The 19,106-nt window shown below is 41.4% G+C and overlaps 1 protein-coding gene across 6 annotated transcripts in view; it reads right to left on the minus strand.

Moving 5' to 3' along the window:
* The window catches only part of RAD18 (RAD18 E3 ubiquitin protein ligase), a 99,844-nt gene extending 83,683 nt beyond the window's left edge, over nucleotides 1–16,161 (minus strand). For 2 of the 6 annotated variants that reach the window (XM_059937723.1, XM_059937729.1), the window contains exons 1-2: nucleotides 16,029–16,161; nucleotides 12,155–12,236 (exon numbers count right to left, since the gene is read on the minus strand). In XM_059937723.1, coding sequence (XP_059793706.1) covers nucleotides 12,155–12,236; nucleotides 16,029–16,079 — 133 coding nt within the window. In that variant the 5' untranslated portion in view covers nucleotides 16,080–16,161. Of the gene's footprint in view, nucleotides 1–1,944; nucleotides 2,028–12,154; nucleotides 12,237–12,698; nucleotides 12,924–14,808; nucleotides 15,060–16,028 lie in introns of those variants that run through there. The other 4 variants (XM_059937724.1, XM_059937726.1, XM_059937725.1 and 1 more) reach the window with 4 other exon arrangements.
* Between the last annotated feature and the right edge of the window lie 2,945 nt (nucleotides 16,162–19,106).

The following is a 19,106-nucleotide window of genomic DNA, read 5'->3' on the forward strand; positions in this document are numbered from 1 at the left end:
TGTCCATGAGAAAGTAACCAATATCCAGAATTACCCTCCTTCTGTAAACAACTAAAATACTAGGGGAAAATATAAAACAACTCTTTCTATTTTCAGACTTTGGACCACTGTGCAGGGAGGAAAGCCAAAAGCCCATCAGTCTTGCTAGCTGAAGAAACAAAGATCAGAGTTCAGGGCAATCCAGGTAGCTAGAATTTCTAGGGCAGAGTACCAGAAAGAAAGATGCTACATACAGAGAGACCTCCAGAAATATGAATACAAATCCATTCGATTCTATGACTGAATGCAAATCTGCACATACACAGGCGTGAAAATCCATAAGGCCAAACAAAGATCAACTTCCAGGGAAACAACAATAACCGGAGAGGTAACAAAGCACCAAGGGTTCATGAAATTTCTAGCAGGCAGTTTGGAGGAACCTCACTAAACGCATGGGCATTGAGTAGAAACCCCAGAACGTCATACCTTAGTATATGAATAAATTAGCCATAGAGAGTGGGTGATGTCAGCAAGATGGCAGAACAGGAAGCCAGACCCTGCTTTTCCCATGGAAACACAAATCAACAACAATACATAAACCAATTCCCTTTGTGAGAAATCCAGATACTAGTTAAGATGCTCCTATACCCCAAGGCAAGCACAAAACCAGCCACATCAAAGCCAGTAGAAAATTTGCGGCCCTCACTTGCCAGAGTTCCTACCCCTGGCTCAGCACCACATAATCAGAAAGACACTCCCAACTCCGGGGGAGGGAGCAAGAGAAGACTGAAACACATATGAAATGTTCAGACTTTTCACGCGGCTGCCCCAGGGACTGGTTTCCATCTTGCCTGAATCTAATCACTGACAAGAAAGGGGACCAGGTTGGAGTCGCTGAGGACAAAGGTGACGGTTTGCACGAGTAGTCACTCATTCACCACTACCCCTCCCCTGGGAGTGAGCAGGAGAAATTCCCACCTCTCAGCTTCTCTTGGGGAAGAACGTGCATCCAACGTTCCAGCTTTTCAGGGGGCTGCCCAAGGGACTTGTGTCTATCTCACCCAACTCACAGTACTGAAGAGACTTGTCATACTCTAGATGCCTGGAGGCTAACGAGAACAAAAAAGAGCTGTGACACTGCTCCAGAGGACCCACGGTACAGATGGAGGCCAATATAACTCAGTGGCTTCTCATTTGGAGAGAAAGAGAAGAGAGAAGGATGCAACCAGTATTTCAGCTTTCCAAGGGGCTGCCCAAGGGACTGCTTCTACCTTGCCTGGCTCGGAGTTCTGATGGGACCTGGCATACTCTAGTGCCCGGGGGCCACTAGGAACAAAAAAGAGCTGGGCAGTTTGCTGCAATTCCAGAGGCTCTGCAGTACCACAGATACAAGAAGCAGCAAAAGATTACACAGTAATGAAAAAAGAAACCAGCAAAACATCTCTAATTATACTCATAAGTCTAGAGAAGATCCAACCACAGAAAAGGTTTAAGGGATCCCCAGAATCTCTAGCTGGGCTGGCTGGTGAGTTAGTGCAGGAACATCTGGCTTTCCCTATATGAAGCTTGTCTGTAAATCCTGCGCAAGGTGACTCTTTTTTCAAATGCATGGATCCCAACAGAGCAACAAGGCATACAAAGAAACAGGAAAATATGGCCGATTTCCAGAAACTAATCCTAAAAAAACAGATGTGTATGAATTACCTGACAAAAAATTTTAAATAACCATCATAAAGATGCTCAATGAACTAAGGAAAATGATGCATGAACAAAACGAAAGTATCAACGCAGACACAAAATACAAAAGAGAACCAAACAGAAATTCTGGAGATGAAGAATATAATACGGGTTTCCCCCACCATCTGAAAGTTGACTGTTCCTGTGAAAACTTTGGTAAGCTGAAATGGCATAAAGTGAAAAAGTGAAGATGCACAAAATAAAGCGAGATGAAACACAGATACTCACAGACACAGTTCCAAGCTATGGTGGCTTGATGCTGCGATGCTGAGTGTAGTCGCCAGGGATGCCACTCTCGCTGTTCAGGGTGCACACCGCTTCTATTACAGTCACTTCAACAAAAATACTGAAGGCTATTTTCACCTTCTGCCTTTCTTTTGTAAAAGTGAAAATCCTCTTCAGATTTCTTTTGGTTAGTGGAAATTGGTCCTAATGTAGGTCTTTCATAAAAGGGAAGTGTTATAAAGCAAACTTTTGAAAAGCAGGGGATACTTGTAATTGAAATGAAAAATTTACCAGAAGAGCTCAGCAGTGGACTTGATCAAGCAGAAGAAAGAATCAATGTACTTAAAGACAAGTCATCTGAAATTATTCATTCATAGGCACAAAAAGGAAAAAGAAAGAAGAAGCCTAAGGGACTTATAGGACACCATAAAAAAGCACCCAAACTCACAAAGCAAACACCAACAGAACTAGAGAAACAGAGAGTAAAACAATAATAGTAGAAGGTTTCAATGCCTCAACTTTCAATGATGGATAGGACAGAAGATCAATAAGGAAACGGAGGATTTAAACAATACTATAAACCCAAGGCATCTAATAGACATATACAGAACATCAGCAGAGCACACATTCTTTTCAAGTGCACACAGACCATTGTCCAGGAGAGATTACATGTTGAGTCACAAAATAATCACATCAAGTATCTTTTCTGACCATAACAGAATGAAACCAGAAATCAATAGCAGAAGGAAAAAAAAGGAAAATTCACAAACATGTGGAAATTAACACACTCCTGAACAGGCAATGGGTCAAAAAAGAAATGAAAAGGGAAATCAGAAAATGTTTAAAAAAATGAAAACACAACACACCAAAACTTAAGGGATGCAGCAAAAGCACCACTAAGAGGGAGGTTTATAGAAGTAAATGACTACACTAAGAACAAGAAAAAAAATCTCAAATAAAAACCTAACTTTATATAACAAGGAACTAGAAAAAGAACAAACTAAGCCCAAAGTTACTGAAAGAAAGGAAATAGTAAAGATTAGAGTAGAAATAAACAAAAGAGAATTGGAAAAAAAAAATCAATGGAATTAAGAGTTGGTTCCTGAAAAGACTGACAGAACTGACAAACCCTTAACCAGACTAAGAAAAAAAGAGAGAAGACTCAAGTAAATAAAATCAGAAATGAAAGAGGAGACATTAAAACTGATGCCACAGAAATAAAAAGAGTTAAAAGAGATTAGTGTGAACAATATATACCAACAAGTTGAACGTACCAAGACTGATTCATGAAGAAATAGAAAATACGAACTGACTTCAAACTAGTGCATAGACTGAACCAGTAATCAAAAATCTCCCAACAAAGAAAAGCCCACAACCAGATGGCTTCACCGCAGAATTCTACCAAACATTAAAAGAATTAACACCAATCTTTCTCAAACATTTCATAAAAATTGAGAAGGAAACACTTCCGAACTTATTTTATGAGGCAAGCATTATTCTGATACCAAAGACATTACAAGAAAACTACAGACCAATATCCCTGATGAAAAATCATCAACAAATATTAGCAAACTGAATTCAACCACACATTAAAAGCATCATCACCATGACCCAGTGGGATTCATTCCTGGGATGCAAGGATAGGCTGACATACAAAAATCAATGTGCTACACCACTAACAGAATAAGGATAAAAATCATATGATCATCTCACAATAGATGCCGAAAAAGGATCTGACAAAATTCAACCCCTTACATGATTAAGAAAAAACTCAACAAAATTAGAAGGAAATTACCTCAACATAATAAAAGCCATTATGAAAAGCACACAGCTAATATCATACCCAATGATTTCCATTAAGATCAGAAGCATGGCAACAATGCCCACTCTTGCCACTTCTATTCAACATAGTATTTGAAGTCCTACCTAGAGCAATTAAACGTTAAAAAGAAATAAAGAACATCCAAATCAGAAAGGAAGAAGTAAAATTATCTCAGTTCACAGATGACATAATCTTATATGTAGAAAATTCTAAAGATACCACAAGAAAAATTGTTAGAACTAATAAATGAATTCAGCAAAGTTGATGGATACGAAATCAAAATGCACAATTCAGTTTCACTTCTAAAACTAGCAATCCAGAAAAGGTATTAAGAAAACAATCACATTTACAATAGCACCACAAAGAATAACATAAGTAGGAATAAACTTAACCAAGGCGGCAAAAGACAAGTACACTGAAAACTATAAAACACTGCTGAAGGAAACTGCAGAAGACACTTCCATGTTCACTGACTGGATGACTTAACATTGTTAAAATGCTCATACTAACAAAAGTAATCCATAGATTCAATGCAATCCTTATCAAAATACCAATGGTATTTTTTGCAGAAACAGGTAAGTCAATTCTAAAATTCATATGGAACCACAAAGGACCTTGAATAGCCAAAATAATGTGAAAGGCAAAGCTAGAGGTCTCACATTTCCAGACTTCAAAACATATTACAAATCTACAGTAATCAAAATAATATGGTATTAGCATAAAGACAGGAATGTACACCAATGGAATAGAATAGAGAACCCAGAAATAAACCCACACATAGGCAGTCAAATGGTCCTTGAAAAGGGTGCCAGGAGTACACAATGGGGAAAGGACAGTCTCTTCAACAAATGGTGTTGGGAAAACTGGATTTCCACTGCAAAAGAATACAGACTTGAAACTATAAAGCTGCCTGGAGAAAATAAAGGGAAAAAGCCTCATAACATTAGTCTTAGGAATGATTTCCTGGATATGATACCAAAAGCACAGTCAATAAAAGCAAAAACAGACAAGTGGGACTTCATCAAACTAAAAAGCTTCTGCAATCAATAGAATAAAAGGACAACTTATGAAACATAAGAAAATATTTGCTAACCATATACCTGATGAGTTAATATCCAAAAATATCAAAACATACAACAAACGCCTGTAACTCAATAACAAAAAAACATGTAACCTGATTAAAACTGGGCAAAGAACTTGAAAAGGCATTTCTCCAAAGACATTTGCCAAAGACAAATGGCAAACAGGTATATGAAAAGATCGTCGCCATCACTAATCATCCAGGAAATGCAAATCAAAACCATAATGACATCATCTGTTAGGACAGCCACTATCAAAAAAAAGAAAAAGAAGAAAAGAAAATAACAAGCGTTGGTGATGGCGTGGAGAAATTAGAACCTTTGTGCACTGTTGATGGGAATGTAAAATGGTGCAGTCACTATGGAAAAAAGTATGGAGGCATTTCAAAAAATTAAAAATACAGTTACCATATGATCCAACAACCCACTTCTGGGTATTTATCAAAAAGAACTGAAAACAGAATTTCAAAGAGATATTTGCACTCCTGTGTTCACAGCAGCATTATTCACAAGAGCCAAAAGGAGGGAGCAACCCAAGTGTCCACCAGTGGATGAACAGATTAAGAAAAAATGTGCTCTAGACATAAAATGGAATATTATTCAGCCTTAAAAAAGAAGGAAATTCTGTCATATGCCACAACATGGATGAACCTCGAGGATATTAAGCTAGGTGAAATAAGCCAATCACAGAACGACAAATACTGCATGATTATATTTATATGCAGTATCTAAATGAACTCATAGAAGCAGAAAACAGAATGGTTGTTGCCAGGGCCAGGGGGAGGGAGAAAAGGGTAAATGTTGTGCAATGGGTATAGAATTTTAGTCATGCAAGATGAAAAAGTTCTAAAGACATGCTGTACAACAATGCACATATAGTTAACAATACTATACTATATATTTACCAACTTGTTAATGGAGAAGGTTTTATGTTATGTGTTTCTCACCCTCCCCCCACTATAGTCCTATAAAAAAGGTTACTCTAGATTCATCATGACAAGGCTTAGAAACAAAACTTGACAGAACCAATCTGATCCACAAGTAACTTAACTGCCTTCCACAACAAAACCCAACACTCCAATAAAGTGTAAAACAAAATCTAAACACTCAAAAATGTGAAAACTACAATGGAAAGCATCCAATCAAAAATTACCAGAAATGCAAAGAAGCAAAAAAAAATGTGCTCTATAACCAGAAGTGTGTGTGTGGGGGGGGGGGATGGAATCAATCAATAGATAGTTTTAGAAACAACAGAGATAACGGATTAGCAGACAGTGAGGTTAAACTAGCTATTAGAATATGTTCAATATATTCAAGGAATAAAACAGACACACACACGAACCTAATGAGGAAAGAAATGGAAGATACTAAAAAAGTAAAATTTCTAGAGAGGAACAATACAATATCTAAAATGAAAATTTCACTGGATGAGACTAACAGTTGATGAGATAGTGCAGAATAAAAGATCAATAAACTTGAAATCATAACAATATAAATTATCCAAAATTAAGCACAAAAAGGATGGGGGTGGGGAGATTACCAAAAAGGAAAAGAAAAAAAAACAGAGCCTCAATGTCTGTAGATTAACATAAAGCAGTGGAATAAAGTTAATAAAGGTCTAAAAAAGTGTAATCTGAATTGGAGCTCAGGTGTGGAGGTGGGTGTGTAAACAGAAAAATACTCAAAGAAAAAGTGTTAAATTTTTTCCAAATATAAACCCATAAACTGAAGCAGTTCAATGGACCACAAGCAGTACAAACACAAAGTAAATCACACTAAAGCACATTACAAATTTCTAAAATCTGGTAATAAAGAGAAAATCTGAAAAGCAGTCAGAAGAAAAAAGGCACATTATATACAGAAAGCTGTAACAAAAAAAAACCTAACACACCTGGTTTCATCTGAAACTAGTCAAGTCAGAAAATTGTAGAATTTTTGAATTGTAGAATTGACACTCAGAAAGGAGAAAAATTTTAATTTGAACTGCATGCCCACTGAAAACACCTTTCAAAAAGCAATGAAATTTTTTCAGGGAAACAAAAGCTGAGAGAATTCTTTAGCAGCATACTGGTGCTACAAGAAATGCAACAGAGAAAATATAAATGACATAAGAAGAAAACGTTGATGTATACAAAGGAGAGTATAAGAAATGATAAATGTGTCTAAATATAAAAGACTACTTTGTCATTTTTAAATTTGTTTTAAAAGAAAATGAGCTGTCTAAGGCAAATACAGGGACTTCCCTGGTGGTGCAGTGGTTAAGAATCCGCCTGCCAATGCAGGGGACATAGGTTTGAGCCCTGATCCGGGAAGATTCCACATGCCGCGGAGCAACTAAGCCCATGCGCCACAACTACTGAGCCTGAGCTCTACAGCCCGCAAGCCAGAACTATTGGGCCCGTGTGCCACAACTACTGAAGGCTGTGCACCTAGAGCCTGTGCTCTGCAACAAAGAGAAGCCACCGCAATGAGAAGCCCACACACCGCAACAAAGAGTAGCCCCTACTCGCTGCAACTAGAGAAAGCCCGCGCTCAGCAACGAAGATCCAACGCAGCCAAAAGTAAATAAATAAATACGTAAACTTATAGAAAGTAAATAAATAAAGCAAACATAATAACAATGTATTGTCTGTGGTATATGTGCACATCATAAAAGGAAAGACAACAACAGGATGACAGAAGGGGGGGAACAGAAGTACACAGTTGTATACCCATGGCATTTTCACAGAAATAGAACAAACAATCCTAAAATTTATATGGAATCATAAAAGACCCCAAGTAGCTGAAGGAGTCTTAAGAAAAAAGACCAAAGCTGGTTGTATCACGCTCCCTCAGAGTATACTACAATGCTACAGTAATCAAAACAGCATGGTACTGGCACAAAAACAGACACATAGATCAGTGGAACAGAAAAGAGAGACCAGAAATAAACCCATGCACTTATCATCAATTAATCTATGATAAAGAAGGCAAAAATATATAATGGGGAAAAGACATTATCTTCAAAAAAAGTGGTGCTGGAAAAACTGGATAGTTACATGTAAAAGAATGAAATTAGAGGGCAGAGTCAAGATGGTGGTGTGGGAAGACACAGAGTTAGCATCTCCCCACAACTAGGGCACCCGCCAGCCGCTAGTGGGGGACTCTGACGCCCAAGGAGATGGGAGGAACCCCAAAGTGAACCGGTAGGACACAGGGGGACTGAGGGAGGAGGAGAAGTGGAGGCCAGACAGGATCAGCACCCCTGAGGCAAGGAAGATCAGGAGAGGCAGGCGGGAGGGGCCCTCCGGGAGGAGCGGGAGAGGAGCAGAGGGCGACTGACCCGCCCACTCGGGCCCGGGGAGCCTGTTGAGCTCCCAGGCCGATCCCCTGCCCTCCAAACCCTCCTCCAGGCCACGTGGGTCCTTGGGGGCATAGGAGGGAGACCAGGGAGATCAGGAGAGGCAGGTGGGAGGGGCCCTCGCAGACCAGAGGAGCAGGAGAGGAAAGGAGAGGAGGGCATTTGTCCTGCCCACTCGAGCCCAGGAAGCCTGCCGGGCTCCCAGGTGAGGTCCCCTGCCCTCTGAAACCAGGGGTGGGGGGCACACTGGGCCCCTTCTGTTCCTTGAGCCTAAGCCCCACCCCCCAAGGCCCCAAGGGCCTTTTCCAGCCCTGTGGGTCCTGAGCATTGGCCCCGTCCACCACCCAAAGCTCACCCTTGCTTAGACCCCACCCTCCACAGCCAAGGCCTCCCCCGCACTCTTTTTTCCCCCTCCTCCTCTTTTTTACTGTTATGGTACTACTGTGCATTCTGGTTGTTGATTCATCTAAATTTTTATTTTTATATTCTTCCTAACAGATCTGTTAGTTTCCTAGTCTAATTTTATTTTTTACTTTGTTATCGTTGTTTTTGTTTGTTTGTTTGTTTTGCACCCAGGCAGCCTGCAGGATCTTGGTTCACAAGTCTGGGGTTGGGCCGAAGCTCCTGCAGTGGGAGCTCCGAGTCCGAACCACTGGACTAACAGAGAACCTCAGACCGAGGGAATATTCATCGGAGTGAGGTCTCACAGAGTTCCTCCTCTCAGCACCAAGACCCAGCTCTACCCAATAGCCTACAAACCCCAGTGTTAGAAGCCTCAGGCCAAACAACCAGTAAAACAGGAACACAATCCCACTCATTAAAAAAAAAAACAAATGAGATGGCAAAAAAAATATGTCACAGATGAAGGAGCAAGGTAAAAATCTACAAGACCAAATAAATGAAGAGGAAACAGGCAATGTGCCTGAAAAAGAATTCAGAGTAATGATAGTAAGGATGATCCAGAATCTCGGAAATAGAATGGAGGCACGGATCGAGAAAATACAAGAAATGTTTAAGAAAGATCTAGAAGAACTAAAGAACAAACAGAGATGAACAACACAATAACTGAAATGAAACATACACTAGAAGGAATCAATAACAGAATAACCGAGGCAGAAGAACAAATAAGTGAGCTAGAAGACAGAATGGTGGAAATAGCTGCCGAGAAGCAGAAAAAAGAAAAAAAGAATGAAAAGAACTGAAGACAATCTCAGAGACCTATGGGACAACACTAAACACACCAACATTCGAATTATAGGGATCCCAGAAGAAGAGAAAAAGAAAGGGTCTGAGAAAATATCTGAAAAGATTATAGTTGAAAACTTCCCTAACATGGGAAAGTCCCAGAAGCATAGAGAGTCCCATACAGGATAAACCTAGGAAAAACACACCAAGACAAATATTAATCAAACTAACAAAAATTAAATTCAAAGAAAAAAATATTAAAAGCAGCACAGGGGGGCTTCCCTGGTGGCGCAGTGGTTGAGAATCTGCCTGCCAACGCAGGGGACACGGGTTCGAGCCCTGGTCTGGGAAGATCCCACATGCCGCGGAGCAACTGGGCCCGTGAGCCACAACTACTGAGCCTGCGCGTCTGGAGCCTGTGCTCTGCAACGGGAGAGGCCACGACAGTGAGAGGCCCGCGCACCGCGATGAAAAGTGGCCCCCGCTCACTGCAACTGGAGAAAGCCCTCGCACAGAAACGAAGACCCAAACACGGCCAAAAATAAATAAATAAATAAATAAGTTTATTTAAAAAAAAAAAAAAACTATAGTCAAGCTTCAAGGACTTGTGGTCAGGCTGCAGGGGTCAGCCAATCCTCTTTGCAAGTCTCCCAAAAGTGACTTCTACAGTTTTTGTTTTTAAAAATCCCTCACTCTCTTTACCCCCTACGCCCAAAGGTACTTTAGGTTACAGCCAAAGGCTGCATATCCCGTCTGCAAACCTTGCAAACAATAAAGCTGTCCTTTTGCTTTAAGATAATACTGACTATTTTCTGGGATTTACTTCTAATTTAGGACAACATTCTTACATTGAAGACAACACTGTTAAGATGTCATAGGGACTTCCCTGGTGGTACAGTGGTAAAGAATCCGCCTTACAATGCAGGGGACGCAGGTTCGATCCCTGGTCAGGGAACTAAGATCCCACATGCCGCAGGGTAACTAAGCCCGCGTGCCACAACTACTGAGCTCACGTGCCTCAACTAGAGCCTGAGTGCCACACACTATAGAGCACACGCGTCCTGGACCTGCACCCCACAACTACATAGCCCATGTGCCCTGAAGCCTGTGCTCCACAACTAGAGAGAGAAAACCTGCACACCACAACTAGAGAGAAGCCTGCATGCCGCAACGAAAGATCCCGCGTGCCTCAACAAAGATCCCGCGTGCTGCAACTAAAACCCGATGCAGCCAAAAATAAATAAAAAATAAATTAATAATAAATAAATCTCAAAAAAAAAAAGAAGTCATATATCCTCAGCTGGATCTCTAGATTTAGTGCAATCCCAAGGAACATCCCAGCAGGCTTTTTTTGGTAGAAATTGACAACCTGATTCTAAAATTTATATTGAAATGCATATAAAATGCAAAGATCCTAAAAGAACCAAAACAATCTTGATAAAGAAAAACAACGTTGGAGTAGTTACAATACTTGACTTGAAGACTTACTAGAAGGCTACAGTAATTAAGACAGTGTAGTACTGGCACAAGGATAGGCATAAAAATCAATGAAATAGAAGAGAATCCAGAAACAGACCCACATATAATTCCCTGGGGCCACACTGACTGATAATGGGGAGAACTCTATCAAGTGATAGAAATGTTTAATATCTTAATTGTAGTCATTACATGGTATAAACATTTGTTGAAACTCGTTGACACTTGTACATTTTACTGCGCACTTAAAATGGATGCCTTTTACTACATATAAATCATACCTAAATAAAGGTGATTTTAACACATATTTAGAAACAATCCCCAAAACTTATCTTGGTTCCTAATATGAATCTAGCCTAGAAGGAAACTAAGATTTATTAAGGTCCTATAACGTGCCAGACACTGGACTCTGTACATTTAATTCTCACAACCATCTCCTAAGGCAGAAACTACTCACCAGGGTTTCACATCTGAAGAAATGTTGAGCATTTGCAATCTCACCCACCTAATAAGTGGGGAGCTAAGAGTCAAGCCCAAGTTTATCTCTAATGCCCATGTTGCTACCACCACCATCCGCTTATTATGTCTTCCCAATGGAAACTTTTTCACCAAAGCTACTACTATCCACTAACACCATTTTTTAAGCCTAACTTATTTTTTAACTTTCCAAGGCAAATCAACTCGAAAATAGAGAATAAGAACGATCATAAGCCTAGATAACCCATAAACTGATGGCTAGATCCAGAACAATGACAAGTGCACCCCATGCACTAAATACGTCAAACTACAGTATAAAAAATATGTACATACTAGACTCATGAAGAGAAGTACAAGCACATTTCAATATATGAGTCTTCCCACCATCACACAGCAAGTTAAGTGATAAAACTGTCTGTAATGCTCTTCAGTTGTAGAACTCTCCCAGTGGAATTTTTAAACTTTAAAACTCTACGCCAAGGACTACTTAGTTGAACCACCTATCTCTTATACTGCTAAAAATGAAAAATCTGAAATTTAACATCCAAAAGTGCCGGGCAAATAACAATATATAGTGATCAATATCTCTATTCCTGTAAATGTTACAAAAGGCATAAAAGTATCCAAGAGGGAGGTGGTAGAAAACATAGGAGCCTTGTAAAAAATATTCAATATTTAAGAGGAAGGTCATGGAAAAGACCTTGCTAAAACTTCAAGATAGAGGAGCTAAAGGTGAGAAATAAATAATATATGTGTACTTACCTTTGGTGTTAAAATAATACATTATATAAAAAAACCACATTTTTGTAACTCAGAGAAACAATACATACTTACAGTTATGTGAACACTGAGGAATCATCATTGCAATGTTGAAATATTCAAAGCAAATTCCACAGCGCAGCAAATCATCTATTGTCTGAAATGCACAAATACATACACACCTATCAGAAAGCCACCAAGACTGGAACATCTGCCACAGAACTCCTTCTCCATCCCCTAAAAAAATAATTTAATAATACTTCTTTGTCAAATATTCAAACTCAAAAGCTAAGTCCACATAAACTGCAGGGGAGAGAAAACCTCCCCCATATGACTTATTCAAATCTTAGGTTACGGAGAACACTTCAGAAAGATGAAGCTGACGCTACAGATTCCCACTCCATGTTGCCAGCCCTTCACAAAAGGGCTACTCTATTTCTCTTCTACTTGCCATGTATTTCCAGTTCCTCCTCCAAGCCTCCTCCTCTTCAGACCCCATTCCCTGGTCCACTGTCACTGCTGGGTGAAAGGTACCGGCAGCCATTCACCACACAGGGTAAGAACCAGATCAGAGGATATTAAAGAGAAACACTAGAAATTATCTAGTTAAAACCCTTACTTCACAAATGAGTAAACTTGTATCCAGAGCAGGCTCACAGCACATGAGTCAAGCCAGGACAAAACTTCCGGTCTACTGGCCGTCAGTCCAGTGCTTTCTGCTCAGTACTGTACGGTACTACACGGTGGAGCCAGATGAGGAAGCCCTGGAAAGAGCTGGCGCCAGTGACAGCAGAAGGAGGGGAAGAGGCAGGCAATCTGCAAAGTCAGATAGGTGTGCATCCATCTGGAATGAAACCCAAACAGGAAAGCATCTCTCTCGCAACCTAAAATCTTCTAAATCATTTAAAATGTTATTTCTTTTTATAAATTCATTTATTTTATTTATTTATTATTTTTGGCTGCATTGGGTCTCCGTTGCTGCATGCAGGCTTTCTCTAGTTGCGGCGAGTGGGGGCTACTCTTTGTTGCGGTGCGCGGGCTTCTCATTGTGGTGGCCTCTCGTTGCGGAGCACAGGCTCTAGGCAAGCAGGCTTCAGTAGTTGTGGCACGTGGTCTTCAGTAGTTGTGGCATGCGGGCTCTAGAGCGCAAGCTCAGTAGTTGTGGCACACGGGCCTAGTTGCTCCGCGGCATGTGGGATCTTCCCCGACCAGGGTTCGAACCCGTGTCCCCTGCATTGGCAGGCGGACTCTTAACCACTGCGCCACCAGGGAAGCCCTAAAATGTTATTTCATTCAAAAGAATACTGAGCAGATATTTAAGAGGAAAAAAAGAGAGAGAGAGAGAGAGAGTGAGAGCGTGCTCTCTTATGTACTGATACGGAAAGACTGCCAAGAAAAGTGAAAAAAGGAAGTAAGGTACAGGCAGTACACACAGTCTGTGACCTTTTGTTAAAAAGGGAGGAGGGAATAAGAATATAAATCTGAATGCAAATCTGAACACAAGAATGTAACAAATAATGGTCAAAGGGGTCAGGAAACTGGACAGATGAGGGACAAGTTTGGAGGAAGACTTTTACTTTTTATTTCACGTACTTTTTGAACCATATGAGTATATGACCTAATTTTTAAAAATGCAAACAAACAAAAAGACTAATGTCTCTAATAGTTCACATATGAAATACTGTTGCCATTAAAGAAAACATGCTTTCAAAGAATAATTAATGTATGGAAAAATGTTCATGTTTTAATGCAAACAAAAAAAAATCAGAGAACAAACCTACAACAATAATACATAATAACAGAACTATGTAGTTTAATCTCCTTAACAATCTTAGGAGGTCTATAGCATCTATATGCCAATTTTTTAGATGAAGCCTATAGAGCTTATAAGGGGTTGTATCAAATCTGAGAGGTTGACTCCAAGGTGATCCCAAATTTTAAATGCATATACACATTGTGGGTATGTGTGTGCATGATCCCACATGAGAAAAACTGAAGAACAATAAGAGAAAATGTTAAACAGTGGGTCTCTCTAGATGGTAGGATGCTAGGTAACTTTCATTTCCTCCTTTATCTTACTGTAAATTTTAATTTTTTTCTACTATATACACATTCTACATATATAATCTGTCAGAAACAAATTTTTGTTACAGTAGAACCAGGGAAATAAACATTCAAATGCCCAAATCTTCCATTACTTTGGATGGTAGGCTACCACTGACACAGAAAGCTAGAGGACTGTGTTGAAAATCAATCAAAAGCAGAGGCAGGACCAGAAGCCAAAGCCCTGGCACCTGGTCTATTTGCTTTCTTCTCTATCACCATCCTCTCCTGGAGGAGGAGTGGTTCTGACAGATGTGCTGAGCAAGATCTGTGGAAGTGATACCGCATCCGATGAGCTATAACATTCTTGCACAGATTTTCAGTCCACTGGATGCCCTAGGATTTCCTCAACTTAGAGAAAGTGGAAGGGGGAAGCTTTCACTTCCCTTATCCAATTCATAATCTTCATGACAACAAATAAAAAGCAGGGGGAGAAATACTTAACACATGTTAAGCATTAATAATAATAATAAAGATATATTAATTTAATGCTTACTACTTTCTAGATACCTTCAATCAATTAGCAAATAATTTTTGAGCACCCACTATGTGCCAGGCATTGTGTTAGGTACAGTGAATAAGCCAGACAGGATCCCTATCCACACACATCAACTCATTTAACCAACCTTATAAACTATTTCTGTCTCCAGTTTATAGTTGAGGCAACTCAGGCTCAGAGAGGTTAAGTAACTGAATCAAGGTCACACAGTTAAATAGAAGGCAGAGACTAAATTTAACCCAGAACCATTGGAACTCAAATCGATGCTCTTCTCCATTGCACACTGGAGCCAAAGCCAGCACAACTGCAAAACCACGGCTTTCCCAGATCCTTCCACAATGTCAGCTCTTCCATGGGGAGATCTTCAGTCACCAAGCCCTGTAGATGACACTGATGATGGCAAGTAGAACAAGGCCTTATACTTACTTTAACCTCCCCCGAGTCCCTTCACTTAATCCTCAAAGTCACCTTAGGAGTCAGTGGGGCAGATACCATAATCCCTAGTTTACAAAACTGAGCAACAGAAGGAGAACGTGATTTTGCTCAGTCACAAACGGAAATAATCACATAATCACATAGCTAGTTCTTAGCTAGTACAGAACGGTGTATTTGCTCTTGACCAAACACAGTAGGAATCCAGGACTCACCACTACCGCCCATGGAAACAGGAATGCATTGTCAAAAACAAAGTAGCCACAGAAATCAATGTTATTTGAGTGAAAGACTTCAATAAAATGAAAGGCTAGTGCTAAACGTGAGTCCTGATTTCTTTGTTTAAAAGAGAGGATGCACAACTATCAAGAGTTAGGACACGTTAGGGAGGAATTAGGGCAAAGTAGCACTAGGTTTCTTGAGGGTAATTAGAAGAAATGAATGAGAATGTAAAGGAGACTGCCCGCTTTGCTAGGTGATTAAATAAATGTTTTCTGATGCAAGGTCCACTCCAAACCGTGTCCGGTGTCACTGTGGGAGATTATTCACTAAAGTACTGGGAGAGTTTACATAATGCTTGGCAGGCAGTAAGCTCTAAGAAAGGATTAGGTGTCGCTGTCGTTTCCACCGTTTAGAGTGTTTCTCTCCATATCATTGTGGTTGTTGTGACTGAACGGCAGAATACCCCGTCCCATACGACAGCCAACCTAGGCTCACCATAAGGGGCCGAGGCCTGTCCCCGGTAATTCCCAGGAGAGGAAGAAACTGAGGCCCAGATCTACGCGGTGGCAAGTGGCAGAGCAGAGCCGGGTATCCTGGCCCAGCTCGGCGCCGGCGCCTCGTCCTTTCTCCTCCTCAAGGCGGGGCTCGCCTCCCGCGGACGCCGTACGCCCCCGACCTCCCCGAAGCACTCACCTTCATGACTGCCAGGCCCGGAGGCCACCGGGGCTCGACTAGGGAGTCCATGGCCTCCCCTAAAGAGGGTGGAGGGTCCGACTGGTCTCCCACGCTCCACTGCCACTCGAAATTCCCCGCGCTACAGAGCTACGTCAGCAGTCGACGACGCGCCCGACGCGTGTGCGGAGCATGCTGGGAGTTGTAGGACGTGGCCGAAGCGCAACCGAAGATGCTCTCTTTGCGCACGCGCCTGGCTTCCACTATGCCTCCGTGCGCAGATGTGTGGTTAAAAAACCCACTTGCGGGTTTTGTACTGCACCCGTAATAAGTGAATGCCTGTTGAATGTTAGGAAGAGACAGCCTAAAATCAAACCAAATCCAGGCCTTGCCAAACCTTTCAAGGTCTGGGCTCCTGCCTCTTCCTTCCGGTCGCCCTCCATGATTGCTATAATGTGCTGTCTCTGCTCAGAGCCGGGGTTTTCATAACCATTATTTCATCTCACTCCATCACAATACTGAGAGGTAAATATCATTATTGGTTTACACAAGAGAAAGCTTCGGCTCAAAAAAGTGAATAGGTTTCTCTGAGTCACGCAATGTCTTTGACCAGACTACAGATAGGGCCTCTGGCCTTAAAATAGGAGCTCTTTTATCAAATAGGATGGTTAATTTAATTTAATCATCTTAGTTTTGGCGTGTAGCCTTCCAGATATTTCCTGTGCAGATACATAGATACAGTTTTTTTTGCCCACAAATGTTGATATACTAAATGCATACCCGTCAACTTGAGGTTTTCTGTTGGTTTACTTACATACATCCTGAGACCTCTCCATGTTAATACATATAGATTTACTTCGTTCCTTTTAATAGCTACATAGTCCATAATACAGATGTGCCACAATTTACTTATGTACACCCATACTGAGGACCATTTAGGTTGTTTCCAGTTTTTCATTATTGCAAACAGTTGCAATGAACACACTATCTATATAAATCTCGGCACACTTGAGCCAGAATATTTGGGGGATGATTTCCTATAAATGGAACTGCTAGGTGAATTTTTGTGCTCTTTAAACACTGTGATAGCTAGCACTATGTGATTTTCCAAAAGAGCTGTACCAATACATTTATACTCTCACCAAGTGAGTACGAGTGCCCGTTACCCAGATGTGAAGCGCTGACCATTGCACCACTCAGTCTGTCTGCTCAACTCAGCACTCATCGATAGGCTGCCTGATGTGGGCCTCCTTCACATCAGGTCTCATGGGCAGCAAGTCAGCATACAGCAAGTCAGTTACTCGGGGAAGACACCTGCAGCTTGCCACTGCTTCCCCCCTGTGGTCCATGTATTCATTCCTTCATAATTTTTTTTAAGTGCTTACCATTGGCCAGTCAGAGCTTCCCTGTGAAGTAGGCAGAAGTGAGGCTGCTATTGCCATTTCACAGATGAAGACAAGGAGGCTCAGACAGGTTAAGGCTTCACTCCTTTGGGCTCTCTTCATAAGGAACTCTGGCCCCTGAGTCAGAGATATATTAAATTGATTTTTCCCAGCCTGTGCCCAAAGACTCACTGGGCAATAATGATATTAACAGCATTTGAACAAAGGACTTTAATATCCATCACAATAAAGCTGACATTTATTAGGCACTTTGTATGCAAAGCACTGTTCTAGATGTTTTTACACATGTTGACTTATTTCAGACTCACTCCAACCAAATGAGGAAAGAGAAATAAATAGATAACTGGCATAGTGCGTTCTGCTAGTAAGTGGAAGAGGAAGGATTTGACTTGGGCAGTCTGGCTTGAGTCCATATTAAGCACTACAGAATATTCTCCTAGGACCCCACCATGAGAATTATTCCCATTTTATAGATGTAGGAACTGAGTCTCAGAGAGGCAAAAGGACTCATTCAAGATCACACAGCTTGTCAGTGGCAAAGTCCGGCGTTGAATCTAGATCTTTTAACCCCAAACCAGAAGGGATCACCCATTGACATTTTATGGAGAAATAACTGAGCAGACAAAGCCGCAGGGCAGAGGTCTAAGGATCCCAGGATGCTGGACCTAGTGGGGCTCCAACAGGAAGGTGGGGAGTGGCAGGTTAGGGGAGGCAGTGGGTTTGTATCAGCCAATTAGAAAGGGGCATGTAAATGAACCCCAGGCTGCGCTGTATGCATTGGATCCAGGCTGTGCTGGATGTATTGCCTAGTCCTGGATGCAGGGAGATGGGGTAGGCTTGGGAAGACAAAGGAAATGAGACCAAGACCAGATCCCAAGCCTGAGTGCACCAGTCATTGTTCTTTTATGGTACTAGTTGGCTACAAGGTTTAAGGTGGCAAAGCGCTGGGGAGGTGAGAGAAGGATAGAGAGGAGATGAGAAAAGAGAAAAGGAATGGGGAAGGAAGGGGAGAGAGAGAGAAGACAGGGAAAGAAATGCACGCTTCCTATTCAACTATGAAGACAGATTTGGAAGCAGGCATCACTTGTTGGCCCTGGGGTCCAAATCCATCTCCCCATCTCTGGAGAGCCTCCAGGGCAGCACCCAGTACCATTCATCTCTGACTTCCTGCCACCAGCTGCTTGGTGGGACTGAATGAATGAGTGAATCTCCGGAATAAGCCCACATACCCATAAATCTCCTCCCTGGCCAAGCAGTTCCCTTCCTGCCCTCTTCAATAGCACCCACTCAAGCCCACCTCTGGGCCAGGGAAGGGAAGTCCACACAAGGGCACAAGCAGGTTCTGAAAGCCACTTTGAGCTCAGGACAAAGCATCTGCCTTGCCCTCCCCATAGTATTTATCCACCTGCGGGAGACAATCTCCTCTAACAAGCTGCTGGTTCCACAGACATTCTCCTTCTGTTAGATCAATAAAGAGATTGCACTTCCTTACTCAGGAGTAAAAACAAAGTGTTCCGTACAGAAAAAGCAAGCCAGTGCTCAGTAGAATCTCTTGTTGCACTAGTGCAAAGAGAGGATCCGGGATAGGGTGGCCAGATAAAATACAGGAGGCCAGGCAACTATGAATTTCAGATCAACAGCAAACAGTTTTTTAATATACGTATATCCTAAATATTGCACATGACATACTTAAACT

The sequence above is a fragment of the Balaenoptera ricei genome, chromosome 11 (genome assembly GCF_028023285.1).
Source record: "Balaenoptera ricei isolate mBalRic1 chromosome 11, mBalRic1.hap2, whole genome shotgun sequence".
Classification (NCBI taxonomy): domain Eukaryota; kingdom Metazoa; phylum Chordata; class Mammalia; order Artiodactyla; family Balaenopteridae; genus Balaenoptera; species Balaenoptera ricei.